Source organism: Rattus norvegicus, chromosome 2, assembly GCF_021556685.1.
Source record: "Rattus norvegicus strain SHRSP/BbbUtx chromosome 2, alternate assembly SHRSP_T2T, whole genome shotgun sequence".
NCBI lineage: Eukaryota > Metazoa > Chordata > Mammalia > Rodentia > Muridae > Rattus > Rattus norvegicus.
In genome coordinates, this window is record NC_141535.1 from 43,547,084 (window position 1) to 43,573,985 (window position 26,902).

Consider the following 26,902-nt stretch of genomic DNA (forward strand, 5'->3'; position numbering starts at 1 on the left):
GGATCAGTTTCCCATTCGCTACGAAGCAGACTCATTATTGCCCTTGCCGGAAACAGATGTCAGAGACTCGGGAAGCAAGGAGCGAGCACTTTCCTATCCCCTCTGATGCTGGTATCCATGGCAGTAATTCCCAGCTGGAGGACAGAATAGCAAGTCTTACAGTTCTTTCCAGCTGTGTTGGTGCGTGTCACTCTTCAGCATTTGCAAGCAATCAAAGGCACCAGAGGCACCAAAGGCGCCAACTCTCAAAGTAACATGAAAAGCAAAGCTAGGAGGAGTTTGCTGGGTCTGAGGGCTCTGAAACTTTGTTATCTCAGTTAGGGGGGCTTCAAACTGACAGAACAGGGCTTCTCTTCCAAAAATGTGGTTATTAGTCTTTCCTAGAAAAAAATTCTAAGCACATCTCTATCTTATCTATTAACTTTGTATCAAATCACCATCCCAATTTACACGTCAGTTTCCTTCAGATTAAAAACGATAATGATAAATGCATATGGTTCCAAATGTACCAGGCATTGCTCATTTACTTAACCCTCATATGAGGGTTAGATATGAGGTAGGTACCTTGTCCCTATTAAAATGAGCTGTGGAAATATGAGATAATGCACTCAAGTCTATTCAGATTGTAAGCAATAAATGCAGGCTTCTAAACCAGGCAATCAGTGCCGGGGAACACATTCCTTACCTGAGCCCCATTTCCCAGTGACATCTATAGAATAAGCACAGTACTCCAAAAGGGCATATTGGGAGGCACTTCTTGCCAGGAGCATGGTGAACTACACCTGGTTTCAAGCACTGATTCTGTGAACCAGGGCTTACCATCTTTGTGGACTTAGCTTTATTGATTTTTAATATTCTTCATCGTATAGTTGTTTTACTCTCTAAGAACATGTACATGAACATAATATATCTTGTGGACTTATTTTAATTGATATGCTACAGTTTCCCCTATCACATTTAATAAAGGGACATAGTACCTACCCTGACTGCTCATGAAAATGATAGAAAAAAAGACCTCTGTAAATCAGACCTGTAACTCGGAATAGTGTCAAGATTAGTTTGTTGTTGAGTATAAATGCCTTAGATAGATGTTTATTCTTCCTTATTTTCTTGATAATTCTGCTATGTATCAAAGCAGTATTGTACCACTTCTAAGTACTAGTCTGGCTCAGGAGAGAAACAAGCATTTTGGATGGTGAGCCCATTTGCTTCAGCACCTTTCTGATGCTATGAATTATCTGGCAATTGCTGTTAGTCAATGTGCTAGCCACAAAGAACACATGGAGATTTAAACTACACTAAAATTAAACAGAATTTAAAATATGGTTTTTAAAATCACACTATGTATATTTCAAGCATAACAACCCCTCCTCCCCCACATACTCAGCAGCTAATGTACTGGATAGTTATATACAAGACAACGGCGCCATTGCTGCAAGTTCTGTTGAAAATGCTAGGCTAGGCATTTTCCCATAAAAGCTGGATAATATTCATTGTATCCCTTCTTGAGAATTTAGTATGGTTTGATGTTCATGAGATGGAGGCTTGGTTTCCCCATCTGAGGTGGCAAGCACTTTAAAGGTGGAATCCAGTATGAAACAGGCCACGGAACCCTACTCACAGAAGAGAGTAATGCAAATTCTCAAGGAACCTTGCTTAATTTCCACAACAACATGTTGTTACAACAAAACAAGCCTGGCCTTGAATCTTTCTGGCTTCCTATCTCATCCAATTATCTCTGACTCTTACATGTATTCATGTCATGATGCCATCCCACATTCTGAGATAGAGCTAGAAGACCATCCCTAGAGGGCCTACAGAGGCTGACACCATGCGTCCAAACCTCTAAAGTGTGTGCTTGATATGCCCTGTTTCTTTATAAAGTATCCAGCACCAGGTATTTTGTGGCAGCAACAGAAAATAGAATAATCCTAGAACAAGGTATAGAAGAAGCTCCCGTAGGGGGTAGACTGGCGAAACAATAAATAACACTTGGGCTCATCTAAGACACCGAGGATGATACGAATTGCCTGAAGCCAGGAGAGACAGAGCTAAGGGGGGATTCACAGCAGAAAGTGGAGAAAGGGATACTAAGAAAACATACCATCCTTCTCCACATCCTTACTGTCAGCAGGAGAGTGCTGCAGTTGTTTGTATAAAAGTAACACAAAGGGAATTTCTGTGTCTATCACAAAAGTTAAAGGTGATAAAAATTCTGATGGAACTTCATATTCTTATGCTAATACAAATGTAAGCATTTCTTGTATATCCATGTGATCACAACGGTACATCCAGGGAAAGGTGAAACCTTAGAGGGAGTGTTTCCTAGTGTGTTAATCAGGGCCCATAAACAGGTAACATCACCTTTCTTGGTAGTTGGGCAACGTACATGCCTCACCTAGCATTGGCAGCCAAAGGTAATGTTGGCTCACAACTTATTATTTTAATGAGATTGTTTACGAACAATGAATGGCTTACCACATCCTAATAGGAAGGCAGTTGAGTTGTGCTTGTTGTTGGCGTTGTTTTGTTGTTGGTGGTGTTGTTGTTGTTGTATTTTTACTTTTGCTACTGCCATTCCTACAAATAAAGACCGTTCACCAATTACTGAACCTCATGAGATGCTATTCCAGCAAGTCTGTAAGTGCCCTTCATTAACAAGGTCCTTTGAAGTCATGAACCAGCTTAAATACTGGATAAGGGTTCAGGATATTCAGCGAAGCCACAGTCAGAAAAGAGAGTTTGAATTTCACAGAACCACGTGGCCTATTAGTCTACCGCATTCTTCAGACTAGAGCAGTAAGGAGGCATGCCAACAAGGTACTGTGTTCCTCCGAATGTCTTAAAAGAATACATGGTGCAAGCGACCACTATAAATAAACTATATTGATTCTAGAAACTGAAGCAATATAGGCATCATGAATAGAGAGAGATTTAAATGTAATTGTGAGGATTTAGTTGGGGACATAAGATTTATCTGGGAAGCACCAGCTATAAGTTCAAGAGCTAATGGATCAGTGTTGAAAGTGAACCACAGGATGGAATGGTATTCAATATGAACACAGTGGCCCTGGGGGACTTTGCAGCTCTAGAGGGATTCTACTGATGGCAGAGATTTGGGAATGTTTCTTTACTCTTCCTTTCTCCTTTCCCATTTCTTCCTTTCTTCCTTTCCTTTATTTTTCTTCCTTTGTTTCTTTAATTTTTCTTTTTGTTTAAAAAAAAAAAGATAAACTGGTATGTTACCCAGACTGGCCTCAAACCCCTGGCTTCAAGGGATTGATCTCCTGCCTCAACTTCCAAGTGATGAATTAATTAGAAAAAAATTTCCAATTCCATTTACTTTAAAGATATCTCTCTCCTCTCTCTCTCTCTCTCTCTCTCTCTCTCTCTCCTTACTGTTTCTTGCTTCATATCTTCAGTAAAGCGTACAAAATCACAAGTGTATCTGCAGCAAACACATGAACATATGTATGTTTTGTAAAATTTCAAACTAATGAAATAAATCCTGGTTCAAAAGATGAGAAAGAGACATCTTTAATCTTGCCAAGAATAAACATTCATTTGCTCAGTCTACAGCTGCATTTGAATGTCACTGGGGCTTAGCCACAATCGCTATGTGAATTTAATGACATTTCTAAATACTAAGCTGTGTAGATGTTCTAGAAAATTTATGGGAGAATGGAACTGAAACTTGAAAACAGGGATAGGCAGGAAGTTGTCTATTAGACAGCAAGTCAGTTTTCATAAAACATAAGTTATTAATGTCTCAAACACATCGATTTTCAAGTTTAAAAGCAAGAAAGAATCACAGGATTACAAGGCCCTTCAGCACAGGGCTGTGTACCACCAATGCCATGAGACCCTTCTGTGCTCTCTTTATGTCTCCAGTCAATATCCTAGCCACACAGTGCACACAGTAGGCCCACTGCTATAATCCACTGTACTGCAAAACAGCTCCTCACACTGTGGAGTTCTTCCTTGTTTTGAGTTGAAGCACACTTCCCCGTAGCCTCTGCCTGGGGGTTTTTAGATGATGCCTTATGAATCAGGAGTCAGTCGCTTTTGCACCTGAGAGAATCTGAGGCACCTTAAAAACAAATGAGCACTCATTCTAGGTGTTTTTCTTTTTCCTACTTGTGGTGGTTTGAATATGCTTGACCCAGGGCATAGCACGGTAAAGGGGCAAGGCCTTGTTGAAGTAGGTGTGGTCTTGTTGGAGCTGTGTCCTTGTTGGTCACTCTGGGGGTGGGCTTTGAGACCCTCCTCCTGGGTGCCTGGGAGTCAATCTTCTCCGAGCAGCCTTCAGATGAAGATGTAGATCTCAGCTCCTCCTGGACCATGCCTGCCTGGGTGTTGCCATACTTTCTGCACTGATGATAATAGACTGATAATAGATTATCTGAACCTGTAAGCCAGCCCCAATTAGATGTTGACCTTATAAGAGTCGCCTTGGTCATGGTGTCTCTTCACAGTGATGGAAACCCTAACTAAGGCAGTGCTTGATAATTTCAGCTCCCTTTGCCCTCTTCCTACTCCAGGACAGGCCTGAAAACTCCCACACATCCTGCTTGATTAAAACTGACTTTTCTGCAGATTGTTTGGCTCCCTCGTGCATATCCCGGGATCAGCCGAATGTTCCCAATATTCATTTGGTCAGTTCACAGAACAACGAGAGTATTACATCCTATCCAACATTTCAGCAAAGTCTCGTGAAGTGCACCGCACTCTTTTCTGTTATGTTGTTAACTACTATGATCAGTAGTCTATCTATTCCCACTGTACTTGGTAATTTACAGTTATTAATTAACCTTTACATTTAATGTATCCAATTTTCTTTATTTCAATTACTATCTGATAATTTTATGTCATTTCACTCAACACACGTTATCCCTTTCAGATTAAGTTATATTTAAATTCTATCACTGACATGGTTTAGTAAGACCATAATCAAAACATGAATCAGTTTGTACACAAAGAATTATGAACTCTTCAACTACTGAATACACAAACTTATGGGTGAGACCATCACCATTCATCACTATGGACCTCAGAATGTTTGATGCACATCTTGAACTCTTAAGAAGTAATGCCTTCGGTTGGGGATTTAGCTCAGTGGTAGAGTGCTTGCCTACCAAGCCCAAGGCCCTGGGTTCGGTCCCCAGCTCTGAAAAAAAGAAAAAAGAAAAAAAAAAGAAGTAATGCCTTCAAGAAGACACTACACCATCCCCCTAAGGTCCTATGGTTTGATAAAGAATAGACCATTTACTAAACTGAAGCGCTACTATAAATCTCAGTTTGGTTTCCCCACAATTCCTACTGACTAGAGAGAGACCAAACAAATTACTTCTCATCCTCACAAAGACACACAGCCTAGGTAAAAAGTTTTGAAATTTGATATCTTAAAACAAATTACTTTCAAAGATTTGCTTATATAGTTGAGCATCTGTTGTGGTTTGCCTGAAGTTATCTGTATTTTGATGTTAATTCCACTGCCCCAAGGACAGCTGCCCTGTCACATACTCAGGAATCAGGTGACTTGATCAGAACCTTTTCCCCATTGAATTTGTAAAGTACAGGTGAGGGGCAGGTACAGGATAGAAGGAAGCCTGTCATTGGAGGATAAGGAAGGATGGGCAGGACAGAAGTTTGAAGGAAGAGAAGAGAGAGGAGGAGAGAGGAGAGGAAGAGAGGGGAGAGAAGCCATGGCAGGACAAGATGGCAGGTGATGTTAAGATTCTGCTCTGTGTATTTACAGGTTGTTATTAATGTTCTCAAGGGATGGATTGTATGTTTAAGTGGGTAATTATATCTTACCAATTGGGTCAAAGATTATTGTGTTGTGTGTTCTTTTATGTGAGGGTTTGAGTGTAAGAAAGTGTGCGGCTGGGATGTGTTTCCGCCAAGATATCTAGCAGATATCTTGGGGCACCGAGGTGCAGACCTAGTGGGGTAAAAGACAACCATACTCTTTTTTATTTTCATATTATTACAACAACAAACATCTAAACTGTCCTAAGACATTGTATGGATCTGATGAGTATTGTCTACCTCCCACTATTGATAATGGCCTGGTGGTATGTGAGAAGAGGGATGAATGGTACATTTTATTTTAAATTTACCTTTGAAATTAGAAAGGTAAATTTGAGGATGAAACCTGTATGCTAAAAGTTCAGAAACAGAGTAGTTTTTATATCATAATCATTATCACTAAAAAATTAATATTAGTAACCTTATGATGTTATTGTTCCAGGTAACTACAAGGAAAAGTCTGAAGACAGGAGTGGGTAAATGACTACTCATAGAGGCAAAGGGGAAGGGGGGAAAGAGAATGGGATAGGGGGATTGGTGGGAGTGTAACCGGAAAGGGGGCTATCCTTTGAAATGTAAATGAGTAAAATGATTAATTAAACATTTTAAAAACAAAGTCAAGACTATTAACAGATTACTAAAGGTGTGTCATTGGATCCTGTGCTGTGCCTCATAGTGAAAGCCCTCATATGTGCACAAATGTACCTGTTTCCCAGCCTGTCTCTGAAAACCTGTTAGACTTTTGATGCTTTGAAGTCTCTGGCTGGTGCTTTATCCATGGGATTTCTACTGTTTGCTCTCCTGGGATCTAGCTGAAAAGTGGCAAGACACTACCCATGCTAAGCTTACACCTCAGCATGGAGCTGAGAGGGTGTTTTTCAGGATATAGGAAGTTGCCAAGACAAAACTCCTACCCTGGTTCTGAAGCAAAGAGCCTAGGGAAATGGTGGCAACATTTGGAAATCATTGTCTCTTTACTTAAGCAGAGAATGTATTTCCCACAGGATTCTTGGGATACCTTGCCAACTTACATAACATTTCCAGGACTCAACTCTCCACTCATGTTAAGGGATCCCTATGTTCTTCTTTCACGGTTGTCTTTAAGCCCTCACCTTTCTCTACTTATTCATAAGTTCTTGAGCAGATACTGACAGCCCATGTACAGAACACACAGCTCAGAACAGCATCACCTGGAAGGATGGCCCTATACACATGTGCACACCTAATCCCGTCACCATGCCCAAAAGGTTTCATCATTAACATTCCCACTCTATAGGCAGACTGGTATAGTTTAGAGTTACTATTTCCTCTCCTATGCTGGAACCATGAGAATGTTCTTCTCTGATCTTTACTCTAAGGTCGGGTTTACACAACTGTAGCTGGTTAACATGGGAACCCTTTGGCATTTGGCTCTTGGACATGTTGGCACTGATCATGTAGCAGTTTATTAGATGTAGTTTTGATCCTCCCCTCAACTATCATCTACATAATGTTTTGTGTGACAGTTTTCATTTTGTGAAGGTGTGATTCTCTGTGTCCAACTGTCTATCTTCTCCCTCAGACAGCAGATGGCCCTGTTTGCTGAAATTCTTTAATGGAACAGAGAGATTTTTCATTTTTAGTATTCTTATGCTTATTTTTGGATGTCAACTTGACTAACCCCTGGAATTAATCAAATACCCAAGATTCTGGGCACACCTATGAGGGGTTTTTGTTAACTGAGTCATTTGAGGTAGGAAGATCCACCTTAAATCCCTATTCTTTGAGGACAGAAGAGAAACCTTTAATCTGGGCCACACCTTCTCGTGGCAGCCTATATAAAGGACAATGGAGAAGGAAGCATTTGTTCTTTGTCTTCCTGCTCTTGGCCTTGATGACAAGCCCATTGCTTCACTGGCATTAGAGCCTATTCTTTGGGATCCCAGTATATACAAAAGACCAGCTGAGACACCCAGCCTTGTAGACTGGGCAACTACTAGATTCTTGGATTTCCCTTTGGTATATAGCCATTGTTGGACAACCTGTAAGCCACTCTAATAAATACCATGCATATATGCATGTGTATACATATGTATGTGAATGTACATATATTCATTCATTCATTTATTCAATCGGTTCTGTTTCTTAAGAGAACCCTGACTAATGCAAGTCTAGTCAACTTGGTTGTTGTGGTGTAAAGACAAGAATGGCGTCCAAGCTACCTCGCAGTAGCAGAAATTATCGTTCCAATTTTGAAGATGAAATTAAGATGTGGAAAGGAAGGCCAAGTGAAAGCAACCATATTTCATAAGATAACTCAACTTCTCAGCCTGAGTGCTGAGCCCTCTCTGCCTGGACCAAATGTGTCCATTAAGGGTTAGCAACATTACAGGATCAGTTAGTTCATTTTATCCTTACCCAATCAAATCTGAAATTTAAAAGACAAAGGATAATGGAAGAGGTAAGTAAACTTCTGAAAAGGAACATTGAGTCCTTTTTTTAAAGAAAGGCATATATCATGCATGCAAGGTATGATGTACAAATGAGGATGTGCCCTCCAACTTACAGTAGGGTGTATACTGATAAACACATCATAAGTTTAAACTATAGTTAGGTTGAAATTACATGTAATATACCAAACCTACACAGTGAGCACAGTATTTTACACATCAGCTGTCTACTTTCAGATTTATGTGGCCAAAAGGGAGTAGGGGTACTGTTGACCAGTGTCATAGGGCATCACGCCTCATATTGATGTTACTAGTCCAGGAATAGGGCACAACTCAAAACTTGAAATATACTTTCTATGTAATATGTATTTTGACAATATTGTGTTGTGGTATGGCCTTCATGACCATGGTTCATTATGACCAATGGTTACCTATATGAACAATTACCTTAATGACCAATGGTTACCTATAAGCCAAGGGTTTTGTGGCATGCAGCAGGGTTGGGCTTTTTTATTTGTTTTTTGCTTGTTTGTTTTGATTATTTGTTTGGTTAGTTTGTTGATTTTTGTTTTGTTTTGTTTTGTTTTGCTTTGGTGAAAACACCACGAAGCTCGGCATATATAACCAGTCATTTCGATTGTGCATGGAGCAAAAGAGATGTTGTGATTCCAAACTCCAAGGAACCATTTTCCTCATATGCAGCTTTGACAGAGGAATATAAAGTTTAAAAACGAGAAACTCCTCAAGGAATCTCAATATTTACATTTTCTACAAAGGTGTCAAAAGTGAAAATGCTTTTTCAGCAGCAAAATGTAAAGGAAACATGAAAAAAATTTTTGTAGATATGGATGGTCTTCCTATCATCCCTTGGCAGCATTATTTAATGCTGTGTTTTCAAATACATGTTTATTTTGTTTGATACATTTTTATCCTGGGAAATAAATTCAAACCTTTATAGTCGACACTAGATTTAAGATTAATAGATGTGTATAAATGAACCCTAACTTAAGAATTAAGATATTCAGGGTGGGGTTAAGAAAGCAGTCATCTCTAAGACCCCCAGCATGGTTCTTTTGATTAATCTGATGTGCAAGCCATTTGCAAAAGCCTTCATACAGAGGCCAGGGCAGGATCACGTGGTCAAGTTCTCGGGCATCTGCACAAAAGGAGAGTGAGTAAATTGATATTTAATCTAAACTCCCTAGGACTACAGAAATATGATTCTACAGCGCCGTACCAGCTCCTGTCTTGACCAGTTACCCCTTCCAGTGACAGTGACATTCCACTGTTTTAACATTGACTTTGTCAGAGAATGCTCAGCACCCTACAGTGCCAAGCCTATCTAGTCAAGCTGATTCTGGGAAATGGCATCTCGTTCAATTATCTATGCTCTGTAATAGTCAGAACCTTCTGTGTCACTGTAAGCCCTATCAGAATAGGAGGGGGCAACCCTGTAAGAATCACTTATTGCGTTCTCAGAGCATATGCAAGAGCTCCACTGAGCTTGGTTGGAGGTAGCCAAAGCTTTTTAACAAGAGCCTTTTAAAAAATAGCACTGTACTATCTTACCTCACTTTTATTAGAAAGCCCTGAAAGCCGATACCCTGTGTCCAACTTGAGATGGCAAAATAGCAAATATTTCTTATAAGACTATGTCTTCTTTAAAGTATAAGAAGCAAAACAGAACAGATATGGTCCAGCACTGTGCAATATAAGGAAAACCTCTGTTAAACCTTTTTGCTGGAGGAAGTGAGCCTGACTTTTATTTCTGACATATTGTTTTTCCCAACAAACTTTCGTCTGTAAGCATCTTTAAGGCATTTCACATTCTGAATACTTTAAAACATTTGAGTGAACCTTGGGAGAGCGAGCGCCTATTCCTCTGGTTCTGGTCACCTCTCCTTATTCCACTCATCAAGGCAGCACTTGTGTTGGATGTCCATCAGGTCCCATGCGTTTCTAAGACACAGAACTATCCAGACCATCCTGGAGGAGTCAACAGTCAATATACTTGCATTTTCAGATGGCAGTGTTCCAGACTGGAGAAGACATCCTTGCTTCTTATCTAAAAGACACGAGTCTGTGTCTATAAACAATGAGTCTACACCTTCTCGTACACATTTATACATGCATGCTCACCTGCCCACCTGTGCCTCTACCATTTTTTTAATCAGTTGTCTCACCCAGACAGGTATTCTCTGGATCAAACTTACAACAAATATCAGTATTTTAATTCTAATATCATATATAAGGATGATATGAGAATCATTATTTGCCAACTGGTACTTAAAATATCTTTTCATTAACCTCACGAAGGGTCATCCGACTATGGCCACTGGGACAGAAATTAACTATCTGCATTAGCTTATAAGATTCTTAGGTTGAATCTTATAATCTGATAAGATCAGATATGCATCAAGGCCACCAAGTAGATGACAAGTCACACAGCATCTTTGTTGGACTACACTTAACCTAATAGCAGAAAACAGATAAGAGGCTCCCAGTCCATTTTAGGTTACATTATGATTTTTTTTTGAGATAAGAAAAGCTAAGGGTATGAAAGTTAAATGTCATGGTTCTAGACTTCCCTCATGAAGCCAAAGCCAAGTACATTCAAAAGATTTTTTTTTAAAAAATCGTATTACTATACCCAATCTGACTTAGACTCTGCCAGCATTTACTAGAGGCCTGGACACATGGTCATTCACCTCTATGATTTCTCTTCTCTCTCTCTCTCTCTCTCTCTCTCTCTCTCTCTCTCTCTCTCTCTGTGTGTGTGTGTATGTGTGTGTGTGTTTCATGACCTCATTAAAATTGACATGACACTTCAAACTGCAAATATCAACATTGCACAAAGATTTTTTTGTCTATAGAAATGAAGCTATAAAAGAAAATATAAATTAGCAAAAATGTTATATTTTGATTTTGTTTTGTAATTATATACCTTGCTCAAATTTTATAAAAACCTTGAAGCCCACAATTTCTATTTTAAGGAGTAACAAATACAGCATCGGAGAAATATGAATCAATAGAGAAATAGCTAAATAGTAATATTAAAATGCAAACATTATTATTCACTCAAAATTCATGAAATATAATCAAAGTGGTAGGGCTATGGTTTAATTTCTGTATCTGTAAGAAGCTCAAATCATCACATTATTTCCTGGGTTTTCTGAACAATACTGCAAATGAGTCCTATTAAACTCTTCAGATACTCTAAGCTCTCAACCCAAGAATGCTTATTTATCTTTAGTTTGTAATATAACATGTTTCTAGTTTAAATGGAACTAATTGTGAGCCTAGACGGAACAGTACAATGACTAAAATGAATAACCCCTGGATATGAATTAACAAAGCACTACACATCACAGAAACGTCACTAAACTTGAAGGTGAATCACTAGAAATCATATAGTATAACCAAGAAAAAGTGAAAATAAAAATAAGCAGAATGCCTGTAGCTGCTGGGCCAGTATCAGAACTCTAACTTCCACATAACTGAAACCTTAAAGGAAAAGGTGTTGAACAATGGTATGGGAATATAGTTGATGATGTAATGACTAAATAGCTTCTAATTTGTTGGAATGTATAAGTGTTCATGTGGGAGAAGGTCATTTCTGCCCTCCAACTTGACAAACTACAAAGGAAAACTATGGATATTCAACATAAATAGAAATATATTTAAAACAAACAAAAATGATATATATATAAACTAAGGTACCATAATATGAAGAGCAGATGATTCTACAATATGAGCCAGTAGACAAAGAAATAGCACGCTGGAATTCAGCACTGGAAGCAAAAGCATAAACACAAAGTCTCAGAGGCATTAAGAAAGAAAGAAAGAAGGAAAGGAAGAAAAAAGAAAGAAAGAAAGAAAGAAGGAAAGAAGGAAAGAAAGAAAGAAAGAAGGAAAGAAAGAAAGAAAAAAGAAAGAAAGAGAGAGAGAAGGAGAGAGAGAGAGAGAGGAAGGAAGGAGAAGGGAAAGGAAGGGAAGGGAAGGGAAGGAAAGGAAAGGAAAGGAAAGGAAAGGAAAGGAAAGGAAAGGAAAGGAAAGGAAAAAGAAAAGAAACAAAGCCTGGGAGAGGTAAGGCTAAAGAAAGCTGAAAGAAAATGACAAAAATGAGCTTCTACCATCTAGAAGGTCGAATCAATAGTAAGTTACTAAACATGGTAAATAGGTAGCAGGAATTTGGTAGTGATGGTGGTGGTGGTGGTGGTGGTGTGTGTGTGCTATTAATGAAAACCTACACATTATGTTTAAAACTAAAATGATAATAAGTACAAGTAAAATAGATACGAAATTATATCATAGCAAATTCAATATACAGTATATAGAGTATTATAATATGAAGTCTAGGCAGGTTGTTTATGTAGTCCTTTAATAAAGACTAAAAAATGTAAGCGAATGCGTTATAAATAACATCCAAAGAATTGAAATATCTAAGAATATTTAAGCAAGAAGAACATAGGAAAGCTACCGCTGAGAAATAAAAAGTAAGTAAACAGCAAGAGCAAAATGACTGGTTTGAGCCCAACAACATCAATCATCACAATACATAAAGTGGATCGAAATGACAATAAGAGGCAGAGATAGCCCAGGAGCGGCAGGACTTCTGCGCCTGAGACACCACCGGAACCTGAAAGAAACAGACCGGATAAACAGTTCTCTGCACCCAAATCCCGTGGGAGGGAGAGCTAAACCTTCAGAGAGGCAGACAAGCCTGGGAAACCAGAAGAGACTGCTCCCTGCACACACATCTCGGACGCCAGAGGAAAAAGCCAAAGACCATCTGGAACCCTGGTGCACTGAAGCTCCCGGAAGGGGCGGCACAGGTCTCCCTGGTTGCTGCCGCTACAGAGAGCCCCTGGGCAGCACCCCACGAGCGAACCTGAGCCTCGGGACCACAGGTAAGACCAAATTTTCTGCTGCAAGAAAGCTGCCTGGTGAGCTTGGGACACGGAAGCAGAATTTCTCTAGGAGGCACGGTCTGTGTTTACCGGAAGTCCCACACCCGCGGATCCCGGCCCGCAGCAGCTCTCTGCTCCCAGACCTGGTGAGAGAGAGACCCAACTGCCTGGTCAGGTGGGCACTCCTGAGGCTGCAGAGCGGAAGAGACCACCAACACTGCTCACCCCTGCCCACATCCCTGGCCCAAGAGGAAACTGTATAAGGCCTCTGGGCTCCCGTGGGGGAGGGCCCAGGAGCGGCAGGACTTCTGCGCCTGAGACACCGCCGGAACCTGAAAGAAACAGACCGGATAAACAGTTCTCTGCACCCAAATCCCGTGGGAGGGAGAGCTAAACCTTCAGAGAGGCAGACAAGCCTGGGAAACCAGAAGAGACTGCTCCCTGCACACACATCTCGGACGCCAGAGGGAAAAGCCAAAGACCATCTGGAACCCTGGTGCACTGAAGCTCCCGGAAGGGGCGGCACAGGTCTTCCTGGTTGCTGCCGCTGCAGAGAGCCCCTGGGCAGCACCCCACGAGCGAACCTGAGCTTCGGGACCACAGGTAAGACCAAATTTTCTGCTGCAAGAAAGCTGCCTGGTGAACTCAAGACACAGGCCCACAGGAACAGCTGAAGACCTGTAGAGAGGAAAAACTACACGCCGGAAAGCAGAACACACTGTCCCCATAACTGACTGAAAGAGAGGAAAACAGGTCTACAGCACTCCTGACACACAGGCTTATAGGTCAGTCTAGCCACTGTCAGAAATAGCAGAACAAAGTAACACTAGAGATAATCTGATGGCGAGAGGCAAGCGCAGGAACCCAAGCAACAGAAACCAAGACTGCATGCCATCATCGGAGCCCAATTCTCCCGCCAAAACAAACATGGAATATCCAAACACACCAGAAAAGCAAGATCTAGTTTCAAAATCATATTTGATCATGATGCTGGAGGACTTCAAGAAAGACATGAACACACTTAGGGAAACACAGGAAATCATTAATAAACAAGTAGAGGCCTACAGAGAGGAATGGCAAAAATCCCTGAAAGAATTCCAGGAAAACACAATCAAACAGATGAAGGAATTAAAAATGGAAATAGAAGCAATCAAGAAAGAACACATGGAAACAACCCTGGATATAGAAAACCAAAAGAAGAGACAAGGAGCTGTAGATACAAGCTTCACCAACAGAATACAAGAGATGGAAGAGAGAATCTCAGGAGCAGAAGATTCCATAGAAATCATTGACTCAACTGTCAAAGATAATGTAAAGCGGAAAAAGCTACTGGTCCAAAACATACAGGAAATCCAGGACTCAATGAGAAGATCAAACCTAAGGATAATAGGTATAGAAGAGAGTGAAGACTCCCAGCTCAAAGGACCAGTAAATATCTTCAACAAAATCATAGAAGAAAACTTCCCTAACCTAAAAAAAGAGATACCCATAGGCATACAAGAAGCCTACAGAACTCCAAATAGATTGGACCAGAAAAGAAACACCTCCCGTCACATAATTGTCAAAACACCAAACGCACAAAATAAAGAAAGAATATTAAAAGCAGTAAGGGAAAAAGGTCAAGTAACATATAAAGGGAGACCTATCAGAATCACACCAGACTTCTCGCCAGAAACTATGAAGGCCAGAAGATCCTGGACTGATGTCATACAGACCCTAAGAGAACACAAATGCCAGCCCAGGTTACTGTATCCAGCAAAACTCTCAATTAACATTGATGGAGAAACCAAGATATTCCATGACAAAACCAAATTTACACAATATCTTTCTACAAATCCAGCACTACAAAGGATAATAAATGGTAAAGCCCAACATAAGGAGGCAAGCTATACCCTAGAAGAAGCAAGAAACTAATCGTCTTGGCAACAAAACAAAGAGAATGAAAGCACACAAACATAACCTCACATCCAAATATGAATATAAAGGGAAACAATAATCACTATTCCTTAATATCTCTCAATATCAATGGCCTCAACTCCCCAATAAAAAGACATAGATTAACAAACTGGATACGCAACGAGGACCCTGCATTCTGCTGCCTACAGGAAACACACCTCAGAGACAAAGACAGACACTACCTCAGAGTGAAAGGCTGGAAAACAACTTTCCAAGCAAATGGTCAGAAGAAGCAAGCTGGAGTAGCCATTCTAATATCAAATAAAATCAATTTCCAACTAAAAGTCATCAAAAAAGATAAGGAAGGACACTTCATATTCATCAAAGGAAAAATCCACCAAGATGAACTCTCAATCCTAAATATCTATGCCCCAAATACAAGGGCACCTACATACGTAAAAGAAACCTTACTAAAGCTCAAAACACACATTGCACCTCACACAATAATAGTGGGAGATTTCAACACCCCACTCTCATCAATGGACAGATCATGGAAACAGAAATTAAACAGTGATGTCGACAGACTAAGAGAAGTCATGAGCCAAATGGACTTAACGGATATTTATAGAACATTCTATCCTAAAGCAAAAGGATATACCTTCTTCTCAGCTCCTCATGGTACTTTCTCCAAAATTGACCATATAATTGGTCAAAAAACGGGCCTCAACAGGTACAGAAAGATAGAAATAATCCCATGCGTGCTATCGGACCACCACGGCCTAAAACTGGTCTTCAATAACAATAAGGGAAGAATGCCCACATATACGTGGAAATTGAACAATGCTCTACTCAATGATAACCTGGTCAAGGAAGAAATAAAGAAAGAAATTAAAAACTTTTTAGAATTTAATGAAAATGAAGATACAACATACTCAAACTTATGGGACACAATGAAAGCTGTGCTAAGAGGAAAACTCATAGCGCTGAGTGCCTGCAGAAAGAAACAGGAAAGAGCATATGTCAGCAGCTTGACAGCACACCTAAAAGCTCTAGAACAAAAAGAAGCAAATACACCCAGGAGGAGTAGAAGGCAGGAAATAATCAAACTCAGAGCTGAAATCAACCAAGTAGAAACAAAAAGGACCATAGAAAGAATCAACAGGACCAAAAGTTGGTTCTTTGAGAAAATCAACAAGATAGATAAACCCTTAGCCAGACTAACGAGAGGACACAGAGAGTGCGTCCAAATTAACAAAATCAGAAATGAAAAGGGAGACATAACTACAGATTCAGAGGAAATTCAAAAAATCATCAGATCTTACTATAAAAACCTATATTCAACAAAATTTGAAAATCTTCAGGAAATGGACAATTTCCTAGACAGATACCAGGTATCAAAGTTAAATCAGGAACAGATAAACCAGTTAAACAACCCCATAACTCCTAAGGAAATAGAAGCAGTCATTAAAGGTCTCCCAACCAAAAAGAGCCCAGGTCCAGATGGGTTTAGTGCAGAATTCTATCAAACCTTCATAGAAGACCTCATACCAATATTATCCAAACTATTCCACAAAATTGAAACAGATGGAGCCCTACCGAATTCCTTCTACGAATCTACAATTACTCTTATACCTAAACCACACAAAGACACAACAAAGAAAGAGAACTTCAGACCAATTTCCCTTATGAATATCGACGCAAAAATACTCAATAAAATTCTGGCAAACCGAATTCAAGAGCACATCAAAACAATCATCCACCATGATCAAGTAGGCTTCATCCCAGGCATGCAGGGATGGTTTAATATACGGAAAACCATCAACGTGATCCATTATATAAACAAACTGAAAGAACAGAACCACATGATCATTTCATTAGATGCTGAGAAAGCATTTGACAAAATTCAACACCCCTTCATGATAAAAGTCCTGGAAAGAATAGGAATTCAAGGCCCATACCTAAACATAGTAAAAGCCATATACAGCAAACCAGTTGCTAACATTAAACTAAATGGAGAGAAACTTGAAGCAATCCCACTAAAATCAGGGACTAGACAAGGCTGCCCACTCTCTCCCTACTTATTCAATATAGTTCTTGAAGTTCTAGCCAGAGCAATCAGACAACAAAAGGAGATCAAAGGGATACAGATCGGAAAAGAAGAGGTCAAAATATCACTATTTGCAGATGATATGATAGTATATTTAAGTGATCCCAAAAGTTCCACCAGAGAACTACTAAAGCTGATAAACAACTTCAGCAAAGTGGCTGGGTATAAAATTAACTCAAATAAATCAGTTGCCTTCCTCTATACAAAAGAGAAACAAGCCGAGAAAGAAATTAGGGAAACGACACCCTTCATAATAGACCCAAATAATATAAAGTACCTCGGTGTGACTTTAACCAAGCAAGTAAAAGATCTGTACAATAAGAACTTCAAGACACTGAAGAAAGAAATTGAAGAAGACCTCAGAAGATGGAAAGATCTCCCATGCTCATGGATTGGCAGGATTAATATAGTAAAAATGGCCATTTTACCAAAAGCAATCTACAGATTCAATGCAATCCCCATCAAAATACCAATCCAATTCTTCAAAGAGTTAGACAGAACAATTTGCAAATTCATCTGGAATAACAAAAAACCCAGGATAGCTAAAGCTATCCTCAACAATAAAAGGACTTCAGGGGGAATCACTATCCCTGAACTCAAGCAGTATTACAGAGCAATAGTGATAAAAACTGCATGGTATTGGTACAGAGACAGACAGATAGACCAATGGAATAGAATTGAAGACCCAGAAATGAACCCACACACCTATGGTCACTTGATTTTTGACAAAGGAGCCAAAACCATCCAATGGAAAAAAGATAGCATTTTCAGCAAATGGTGCTGGTTCAACTGGAGGGCAACATGTAGAAGAATGCAGATCGATCCATGCTTATCACCCTGTACAAAGCTTAAGTCGAAGTGGATCAAGGACCTCCACATCAAACCAGACACACTCAAACTAATAGAAGAAAAACTAGGGAAGCATCTGGAACACATGGGCACTGGAAAAAATTTCCTGAACAAAACACCAATGGCTTATGCTCTAAGATCAAGAATTGACAAATGGGATCTCATAAAACTGCAAAGCTTCTGTAAGACAAAGGACACTGTGGTTAGGACAAAACGGCAACCAACAGATTGGGAAAAGATCTTTACCAACCCTACAACAGATAGAGGCCTTATATCCAAAATATACAAAGAACTCAAGAAGTTAGACCGCAGGGAAACAAATAACCCTATTAAAAAATGGGGTTCAGAGCTAAACAAAGAATTCACAGCTGAGGAATGCCGAATGGCTGAGAAACACCTAAAGAAATGTTCAACATCTTTAGTCATAAGGGAAATGCAAATCAAAACAACCCTGAGATTTCACCTCACACCAGTGAGAATGGCTAAGATCAAAAACTCAGGTGACAGCAGATGCTGGCGAGGATGTGGAGAAAGAGGAACACTCCTCCATTGTTGGTGGGATTGCAGACTGGTAAAACCATTCTGGAAATCAGTCTGGAGGTTCCTCAGAAAATTGGACATTGAACTGCCTGAGGATCCAGCTATACCTCTCTTGGGCATATACCCAAAAGATGCCTCAACATATAAAAGAGACACGTGCTCCACTATGTTCATCGCAGCCTTATTTATAATAGCCAGAAAATGGAAAGAACCCAGATGCCCTTCAACAGAGGAATGGATACAGAAAATGTGGTACATCTACACAATGGAATACTACTCAGCTATCAAAAACAACGAGTTTATGAAATTCGTAGGCAAATGGTTGGAACTGGAAAATATCATCCTGAGTGAACTAACCCAATCACAGAAAGACATACATGGTATGCACTCATTGATAAGTGGCTATTAGCCCAAATGCTTGAATTACCCTAGATCCCTAGAACAAACGAAACTCAAGACGGATGATCAAAATGTGAATGCTTCACTCCTTCTTTAAATGAGGAAAAAGAATACCCTTGGCAGGGAAGGGAGAGGCAAAGATTAAAACAGAGACTGAAGGAACACCCATTCAGAGCCTGTCCCACATTTGGCCCATACATATACAGCCACCCAATTGGACTAGATGGATGAAGCAAAGAAGTGCAGACCGACAGGAGCCGGATGTAGATCGCTCCTGAGAGACACAGCCAGAATACAGCAAATACAGAGGCGAATGCCAGCAGCAAACCACTGAACTGAGAATAGGTCCCCTATTGAAGGAATCAGAGAAAGAACTGGAAGAGCTTGAAGGGGCTCGAGACCCCAAAAGTACAACAATGCCAAGCAACCAGAGCTTCCAGGGACTAAGCCACTACCTAAAGACTATACATGGACTGACCCTGGACTCTGACCCCATAGGTAGCAATGAATATCCTAGTAAGAGCACCAGTGGAAGGGGAAGCCCTGGGTCCTGCTAAGACTGAACCCCCAGTGAACTAGACTGTTGGGGGGAGGGCGGCAATGGGGGGAGGGTTGGGAGGGGAACACCCATAAGGAAGGGGAGGGGGGAGGGGGATGTTTGCCCGGAAACCGGGAAAGGGAATAACACTCGAAATGTATATAAGAAATACTCAAGTTAATAAAAAAAAAAAAAAAAAAAAAAAAAAAAAAAAGAGGCAGAGATAATAAATTTCCACACTGGATACAAATGTGAGGCCCAACTATGCACTGATCGCAAGCGCAAGATTCATATCGTAAGCAAAAAGTCCTAAAAGCTGAAAGCAACGAAATCAAAACACATGCATAAATCAACATACATTAAAAGCAACAAAACCTGCACTGACAATATATGGTAAGAAGGAGGACTACTGGAAATAAAGAGGGTCACAGGACAGAATAGAGAAAGTCTTTAGGAAGAAACAATTACAAATACTTAGTAACAATGGTTTGGAATACATGAAAACTGAAGCCAAAACCAAAGAGGAGAGAAAGATTACTGTGTTTGAAGATTGAAAAAATAAATCTATTTCTCAGGAATTGATATGGTAAGTATATGTAAACTCAGTGAGGACATTTAAGATCTTCATGACACCACAGATGACCGAATTGGCATTTAAACATCACCCTTCACAACTACAGCCCACAAAAGGACAGAATGCTCATGTTATGCCTCCTTCTGATCTAAAAATAGGCTTAATTTTTTCAAAAGATTTCATTACTTTAAAAATGTCCTCTATGTGATAAGTAACATTTAACAAATTTTCAATATTAATGCAAGATCTGAATATACAAACCTGTTATCAAAACATTCTAAGGAAATGAGCAGAGTTTCAAATGATATGCAACCAAACAATACATTCAGAAACCTGTGAGTCAGCTCACAGCAATCTGTAAAGAATTTTTTATCATTTTAAATGCTTATATTTATAAGCAGAAAAGAAATAATCAAACTCAGTGATGTTAGTTCTATCCTAAAAAGCTAAATTTGTAGTAATGTAACTATAAGAAACATGGGTTTATTTTTTAAGCCGAAATCAGCACAAAATAAGAGAAAAGTTAAAGGCAGTGGGCTTTTCTGAGCAAACATCAGTAACACTAGAAGCTATCCAGGAAGAATAACAAGCAAAGCCAGGTCTATGGACTACAATCCCAGCATTGGAAAGCTCAGGAAGAATTGCTTCAAGTTTACTTCAAGTTCATGGTGTCTCTGGGTTACATAATGAGATCTTGGTCATTCTCAAGGTGTGCGACACATCCCTTCAACTAACTGGTCATGTGGCCAGTTCCAGGGACTCCCAAAACAATACAGACTATTGGCATTGCTCTTCCATATCCATAAGAAGTTGGTCATTAAGACAATTGTTGCTGAAGATGCCACACTTTCATAAGGGCTTAGATGAACCAAGCTAGTCCTGATTGTCGGCTTTCCCCTGCTTGTTAGCTTCCACTAATACTAGAAGATGCTATTCAGGCTACTGGTGAAGGAAAGACATCATCAATCTCGTAAATCTGTGAATCCTACAAGACGAGTCTAGCAAGATACACCTGTGAATGCAATAATGGTGTGACTGTTATAGATGTAACCAATTGCTTTTCATTGTTGGCTTTAAGGCCTAGTCCATTGCAGGAAACTCATGACTAGTACTCTACATCAGGCTAAGAAGCTGCACTTGGGGAGCTCTAGGAGTGAGTGTGCTACTATTTTGCTAAACAGACATCCTATCAACTCCCTTCTAAACACTTCTTTCTTTACCCATAGATTACTGCATTTCTCACTCTTCGCCTGAGAAGTGGCTTCATTATAAATCTGAAAGCTATTGGACATAAAAGAGTAAATAGGGAAACCCATCCTTGTGTCACCAAAGGTTGTTTGCTGTGTAAGTTAATTCTCTTAATTTCATATTTCTGTTAATATGATAACTAAGCAACGAGCCGAAAAGAAATAGGGAAAACTCTCTCCCCAACATCATCAACCAATCTTGGTGTCTGCAACTAAGTGTGCGCTGCTCAAAACAGATGGATCATTGCAGAAGATGAGAATAGTGAGGCATTCGTGGATAATAAACTGCCGGAATGTCACCACCTCTCCACAGTCAATGCAACGATAACACTTAGACACAAATTACCTATCACTTGGTGTAGGTGTAACAGGCCTGAACGGAATGTCTACCTTACTGCTTCCACTTCAGAGCCATCTTTGTTCTAGATCTACTTTCTTTTCTCACCTCTGCTTCTCTTTAGCCAGTTCTTCCCCATTGCTCCAGCATACAGTTTTATTTGAGGTTCCTTTATTAAAACGAAGGCTGTGCTTTTATCAGAGAAACCTAGAACTAAGCTAAATGCTAAAGGCGAACGACAAATGGATCCCACTTTAGTCCCATAGGAGACTAAAGAAATTACACAGAAGATAGCAAAAACACTTATAACACAATGGCCCTTCTCGGATACTTAGTTCAGTTTTACACAAGCTTATTTTATAAACATAAAATAGGGCCAATATATTTTTCTTTCTTCCCAACCAAATAAATGAGTAGCATTTTTCCACAGTGCCCTCATTCTTTACACCACATATGTATCCCTTCGGGAGAAATCAAAATAATAGGAATGACAAGAGATTTTTAGAAAGGAAGACCTGGAAGAATTTGAACTGTTTCATATCAGAGATGCTATTTAATCTTCCTAAGCTCTATTACTCTTACTTTCAAGTTGGTAATGGTGAATTGCAGAGTTTTGCAACTGGTTTATAAATATTTTGGCCCACATCCATAGTGCATTTGAGGGTTTTATACATACAAACAAATGGCATCCGGATGCAAAGCACAGTGGTTGGCGCAGGCAAGCACTGAATAGACTGGGGTTGTTTTTCGATTGGCTACTGTATTCAAGCTGTTCTCAAAGTCTTGCACTCAATCACGAGGCCTACTGTTCTCTGTGTCATTTGGCTCCTAGGAGTTATTAATGTGCTGAAGGAGAAGACTGAAATGACCACCTCCCCTATGAATGTTTTCAACTCACCATATTTACCAAGTGCTCACCTTATCTAATTAGAAAGAAAATACAAGCAGCCAAGGCTACTGTTACACAGTATTGCAGTAGTCGATACAATTCCTCCAAGAAACAAGTATCACCTTGCTTTCTATCAACTTGGGGGGAAATGTTCTTCAGAAAATATTCAAGGATCAAATCCAAATACAGTGAGCTGAGCACAAAGCCATCTATATAAGAACACCCAATGCTTTATAATGGACAGTGTGTAGTTTTCTGAATAATTTTATTTCAGAAAAAAACATAATATTTAGGAAGCTATCCAATAAACTAAAAACTTACTTTGTTTCACGTCAGCAATTGAACTAAATACTCCAAAAAGGAGAAAACCTCTTGAGCTGGGGAAGTATAAAATGAAGCTTGCCTTGTGACTCATCCTTTGTAAATGTAAGTGAAGAAATATTTGGGCCATATGTTTAGAATGATGGCACAGCTTATTCTTTGAAAGGAAAAAGGCAATATCCAGTATTTGTGTTTCAACATTACATGGAAAATGAGTCTAGTTTAGAAAAATGGGTCCTGACAGAGTAATTGCTGCTTAAGAAAACCTAAATTGCACTTATCCTCTGAATTATTATGTAATTTTAAAAATATCAAAATGATAGAAATACATATAACAATAATCTATTAAAATGAATACGTGTTCTTGGATTAAGTACACTTTTCACAAGTCTGACATAATCACAATAGCTTTGGGGAGGTTATACATTAAACTCCAAAAATATGATTCAGTGAATTAAAATGTATCATAAATAGGAAAGTACCTGTAAAGTTAATTCCACATCACCTATTTTTTACATTAATTTTCCATTAGATTTTTCATCGAACTACAGCTTTTACAATACCTGATATATACCTAGTGGGCATACCCACAATGATTTAAGATTGGTCCTAAAGTATTAACTTCATACATTTCTGTTACATTTAATTATCTTTCTGAACAGTCTAAGCAACATAGAAAAACAATGTCAATATGCAATGGTTATTCTATTTGTCATCTGACAGAAAGATTTCAGAGCATCAACTTTAAATTCTAATGTACATTATTATTTTTCATTTTTTAATGAAAAATATTGGAAAACCATAAATTTAGGGGTCATAACATGATATTTTGACATAAATATGCACAGTGAAGTATGGAGGCCCAGTTTGAAAGGCAACTGCTAATACATACTTATCATCAAATATTATTAATTCAGCTAGTTGGCTCTTAGCAACACCTCCAGAAAGGGAAATTATCATAAGCTAATAGACCTTGCTTGCAGCAGTCTTTATTGTCTGTCCACACTCATTTTGCACAAGGTCTGTAATAAAAAGCTAACTCACAAACAGAAATATCCGATGTCACACAAAGGGCCCACTATTCCCGGGCACAAATCAATTTTTCAATAACTCTTAATGTAATTTGAGGTCTTCCATTATATAATCCTCCAGAAAAAATTAAATTCTACAGTGTTTTCATTTAGCCATCCAGTTAGGATTCTCATGGATTAATATACATATATACATATATATTATATTAAAAGTAAGTGAAAGCAGAGTATAAAGTCCTTGATTCATGAGAAAACCACAGGAAATGTTTGAGACTGTATAGTCAAATATTTATGTTGCTGAGTTTGCCCACAGAGGTGGATTCTGAAGGGAAGCAACACATTCCAAATAGAGTGTTCTCTTCTCATGCCATTCATAAAACGCCTTTCTGTTATGCAATGGGACCATTTCACTTGGTTAATAAACACGGACTTTTGTTTATCCTTAACCAGTTGTACACAGAAAGGAGTTTTCATTTTCCACACTCAGTTTCCTTAGGGAGCCCGGGAAGAAAATGAACAACCCTGCTCTTTCATCAAGTCTCCCGAGCGACTGGAAAAACCCTCACAGTTTCTCCAAGACCATTCTTTCTTTGTAGACCCACCTGCATGGGCGCCTCGTGTCTCATTGTAGGCAAATGTCCTACATTTACTTAAAAGCATAACTTGGGTGATTGGCTCCATCAGGGGCTCTTTTCATTTCTGAAGAAAGCAAACCCGAAGGGTGTGATTATAACCGGGAATCTGGTGGCACAGTGAATGGCCACCTCACTACAGGAATGCTGGGTCCTCCTAACTGATCCAGACAGTTAAGTAGACATAGATCAAGGATGGCATAGCTCTGAGATAACTGAAAACGTTTTTTGCTCTTTACCTCTAACACTAGACCCTAGTCTTTTTTCCTTTTCCTTTTCTTCTTTCTTTTTCTCTTTCTTTCTGTCTTTTTTTTAAGACGCTTTGAGCGATATTGGCACTGGTTTTTCCTTTTTAATGTCTTTAGCCAAGCTGAATTTGCTCTACCCGGTCACAGTGAAGAACTCTCAGTAAATTCATGTGACTGAAAATTCTCCAGTTCACTCCGCTATCACTAACCCAGGAAGCCAAGACCATCAAAGCCAACAAGAGATGGGCTGTCCTCACTTTGTTAGCTCGGGTTTTCATTTTCCACACTCAGTTTCCTTAGGGAGCCCGGGAAGAACAAGAACAACCCTATCTATCTTTCATCAAGTCTCCCAAGCGACTGGAGAAACCCTCACAGTTTCTCCGAGACCATTCTTTCTTTGTAGACCCACCTGCATGGGCGCCTCGTGTCTCATTGTAGGCAAATGTCCTTTTCTCTCTTGCTAGGACAGCTCTGGTCCGGGAGCCTGGTCAAGCGTGCACAGCCTGAGCGCTCTCTGCAACGCTCCGCACGCGTGGGGCTCTGTAGCCCGCTCCAACATCAGCACCGGAGCTGTCCGCTCCTGACTCCGCACAGGCGTTCTGGCCACGAACCCCGTGACCTTCTGGGAGTTGTAGTCTAATCTTGTGAGGCAACTGCGCAAATGGGAAAACTATGAACTACAACTCCCAGATACCCAGGCTGTTTCCCTCGGGCTAGCCCCTCCAGCTGCTCTGGGCGGTGGAAACCTCCCTTCTTTCCAGTTACACAGGTTGTTAATCTCTCTCAGCTTGCCTAACCGTTCCCTCAAAGCGCACTAGCGAAAATAACACCAGATCATCCCAAACAAGGTCTTTCTCTTCACAGTATCGCTTTTGGAAGCCAGACTGTATCTCTGGCTAGAAAACGCAGCACTTTGTTCTAATTTCCAATGAAAACGGGCTTTACCTTACCTCTCTCCTGAGCCCGGAAAGTTTATACGTACCCAAAGTGGAGTAGTTTTACAGTTTTATTCAACAATCACGCAGGAATACGACCGATGGCACACATATAAGAAAAGCGGTTCATCCGCAAAACTGAATTGACAAGATCGGCACGCAAGCAAGCCCGAACACACACACACACACACACACACACACACACACACACACACACACACACACACACACACACACGTCCACAAAAGCCAGATTTCTGACGGAGCCCGCCAGGCGCTTCTTTCTGTTTACCTTTCCATACAGCTCCATTGCAGCCGGAGGTTCAGAGAGCCTCAAGTAAGTCTCCCCACTACAAAGGAGGTGAAGGTCTTATGCTGGAGGCAGAGCACAATGGAAAGGCTTGGAGGAGCGGTTTGCAGAGAGCGAATAAGGGATGGAAGGGCAGCAGGCTTAGATGGGAGGCTTTCTTCCAGAGGGAAACCCAGAAGTCTTCTAGTGACAGCTGCAAAGAAAGGGCTGTGAGTCTCCTAGGAAGTGCCAGGGGCACCAGCGCCAGGCAGCCCCTCCCCTACTCCTCCCAGCACACACACCACCTGAGGGCTGCAGAGCTGATAGGGCACTGGGTTATTTACCCAAAGCAAGTCACACAAAATGAACACATTCATCACCAGAGCCCAGGAGCGCCTTCACAGAATGAGATGGGAGACCTCGATTAAGTTAGCCGGGCCTTTCTTTAACGCGCAGCTCTTCCTTTACATTGCAATCACTCTCCTCCTGAAACGGTTCATATCATGGTCTTCAAGTCTCTGAACTGGGCATTTATGTTCTTTTGTCAACTTCTAATGTGTGGGAGGACTTGTATCTTGTGTCGTCTGTCGCTGAGGCAAATCTCTTCTCCCCTTTAGAATTCAAGCTCGTCTATCTGTGACCCCCACCTTTCCATGTTGTCAGATTTACGACACAAGAAGCAGAGTAGAAGATGAAACCCTCATGATAGTCACAGACAGTCACGCAAAGGTTAATTCAAGTCAGCTCTAAACTTCATCCTCTTAGACATTTCAGCAAAAAGGACGTTCTGGAACTTAAAAGTGCTGGAAACATCTCTGGGGAGTAAGAATTGCCTTTCATATTCCCAGGTCCCATGCCACATATTCTACCGGAAAAAGATCTGGGGGTGGGGGGTCTACATTTCTAACACCTTCCCCAGCA

General features: G+C 40.1%; 1 protein-coding gene across 2 annotated transcripts in view; it reads right to left on the minus strand.

Annotated features, from left to right (window-relative positions):
- The window catches only part of Rab3c (RAB3C, member RAS oncogene family), a 243,345-nt gene extending 217,083 nt beyond the window's left edge, over nucleotides 1-26,262 (minus strand). The window contains 1 exon segment of one of the 2 annotated variants that reach the window (NM_001433831.1): nucleotides 25,985-26,262. In NM_001433831.1, coding sequence (NP_001420760.1) covers nucleotides 25,985-26,002 — 18 coding nt within the window. In that variant the 5' untranslated portion in view covers nucleotides 26,003-26,262. 2 annotated transcript variants of the gene reach the window in all.
- Between the last annotated feature and the right edge of the window lie 640 nt (nucleotides 26,263-26,902).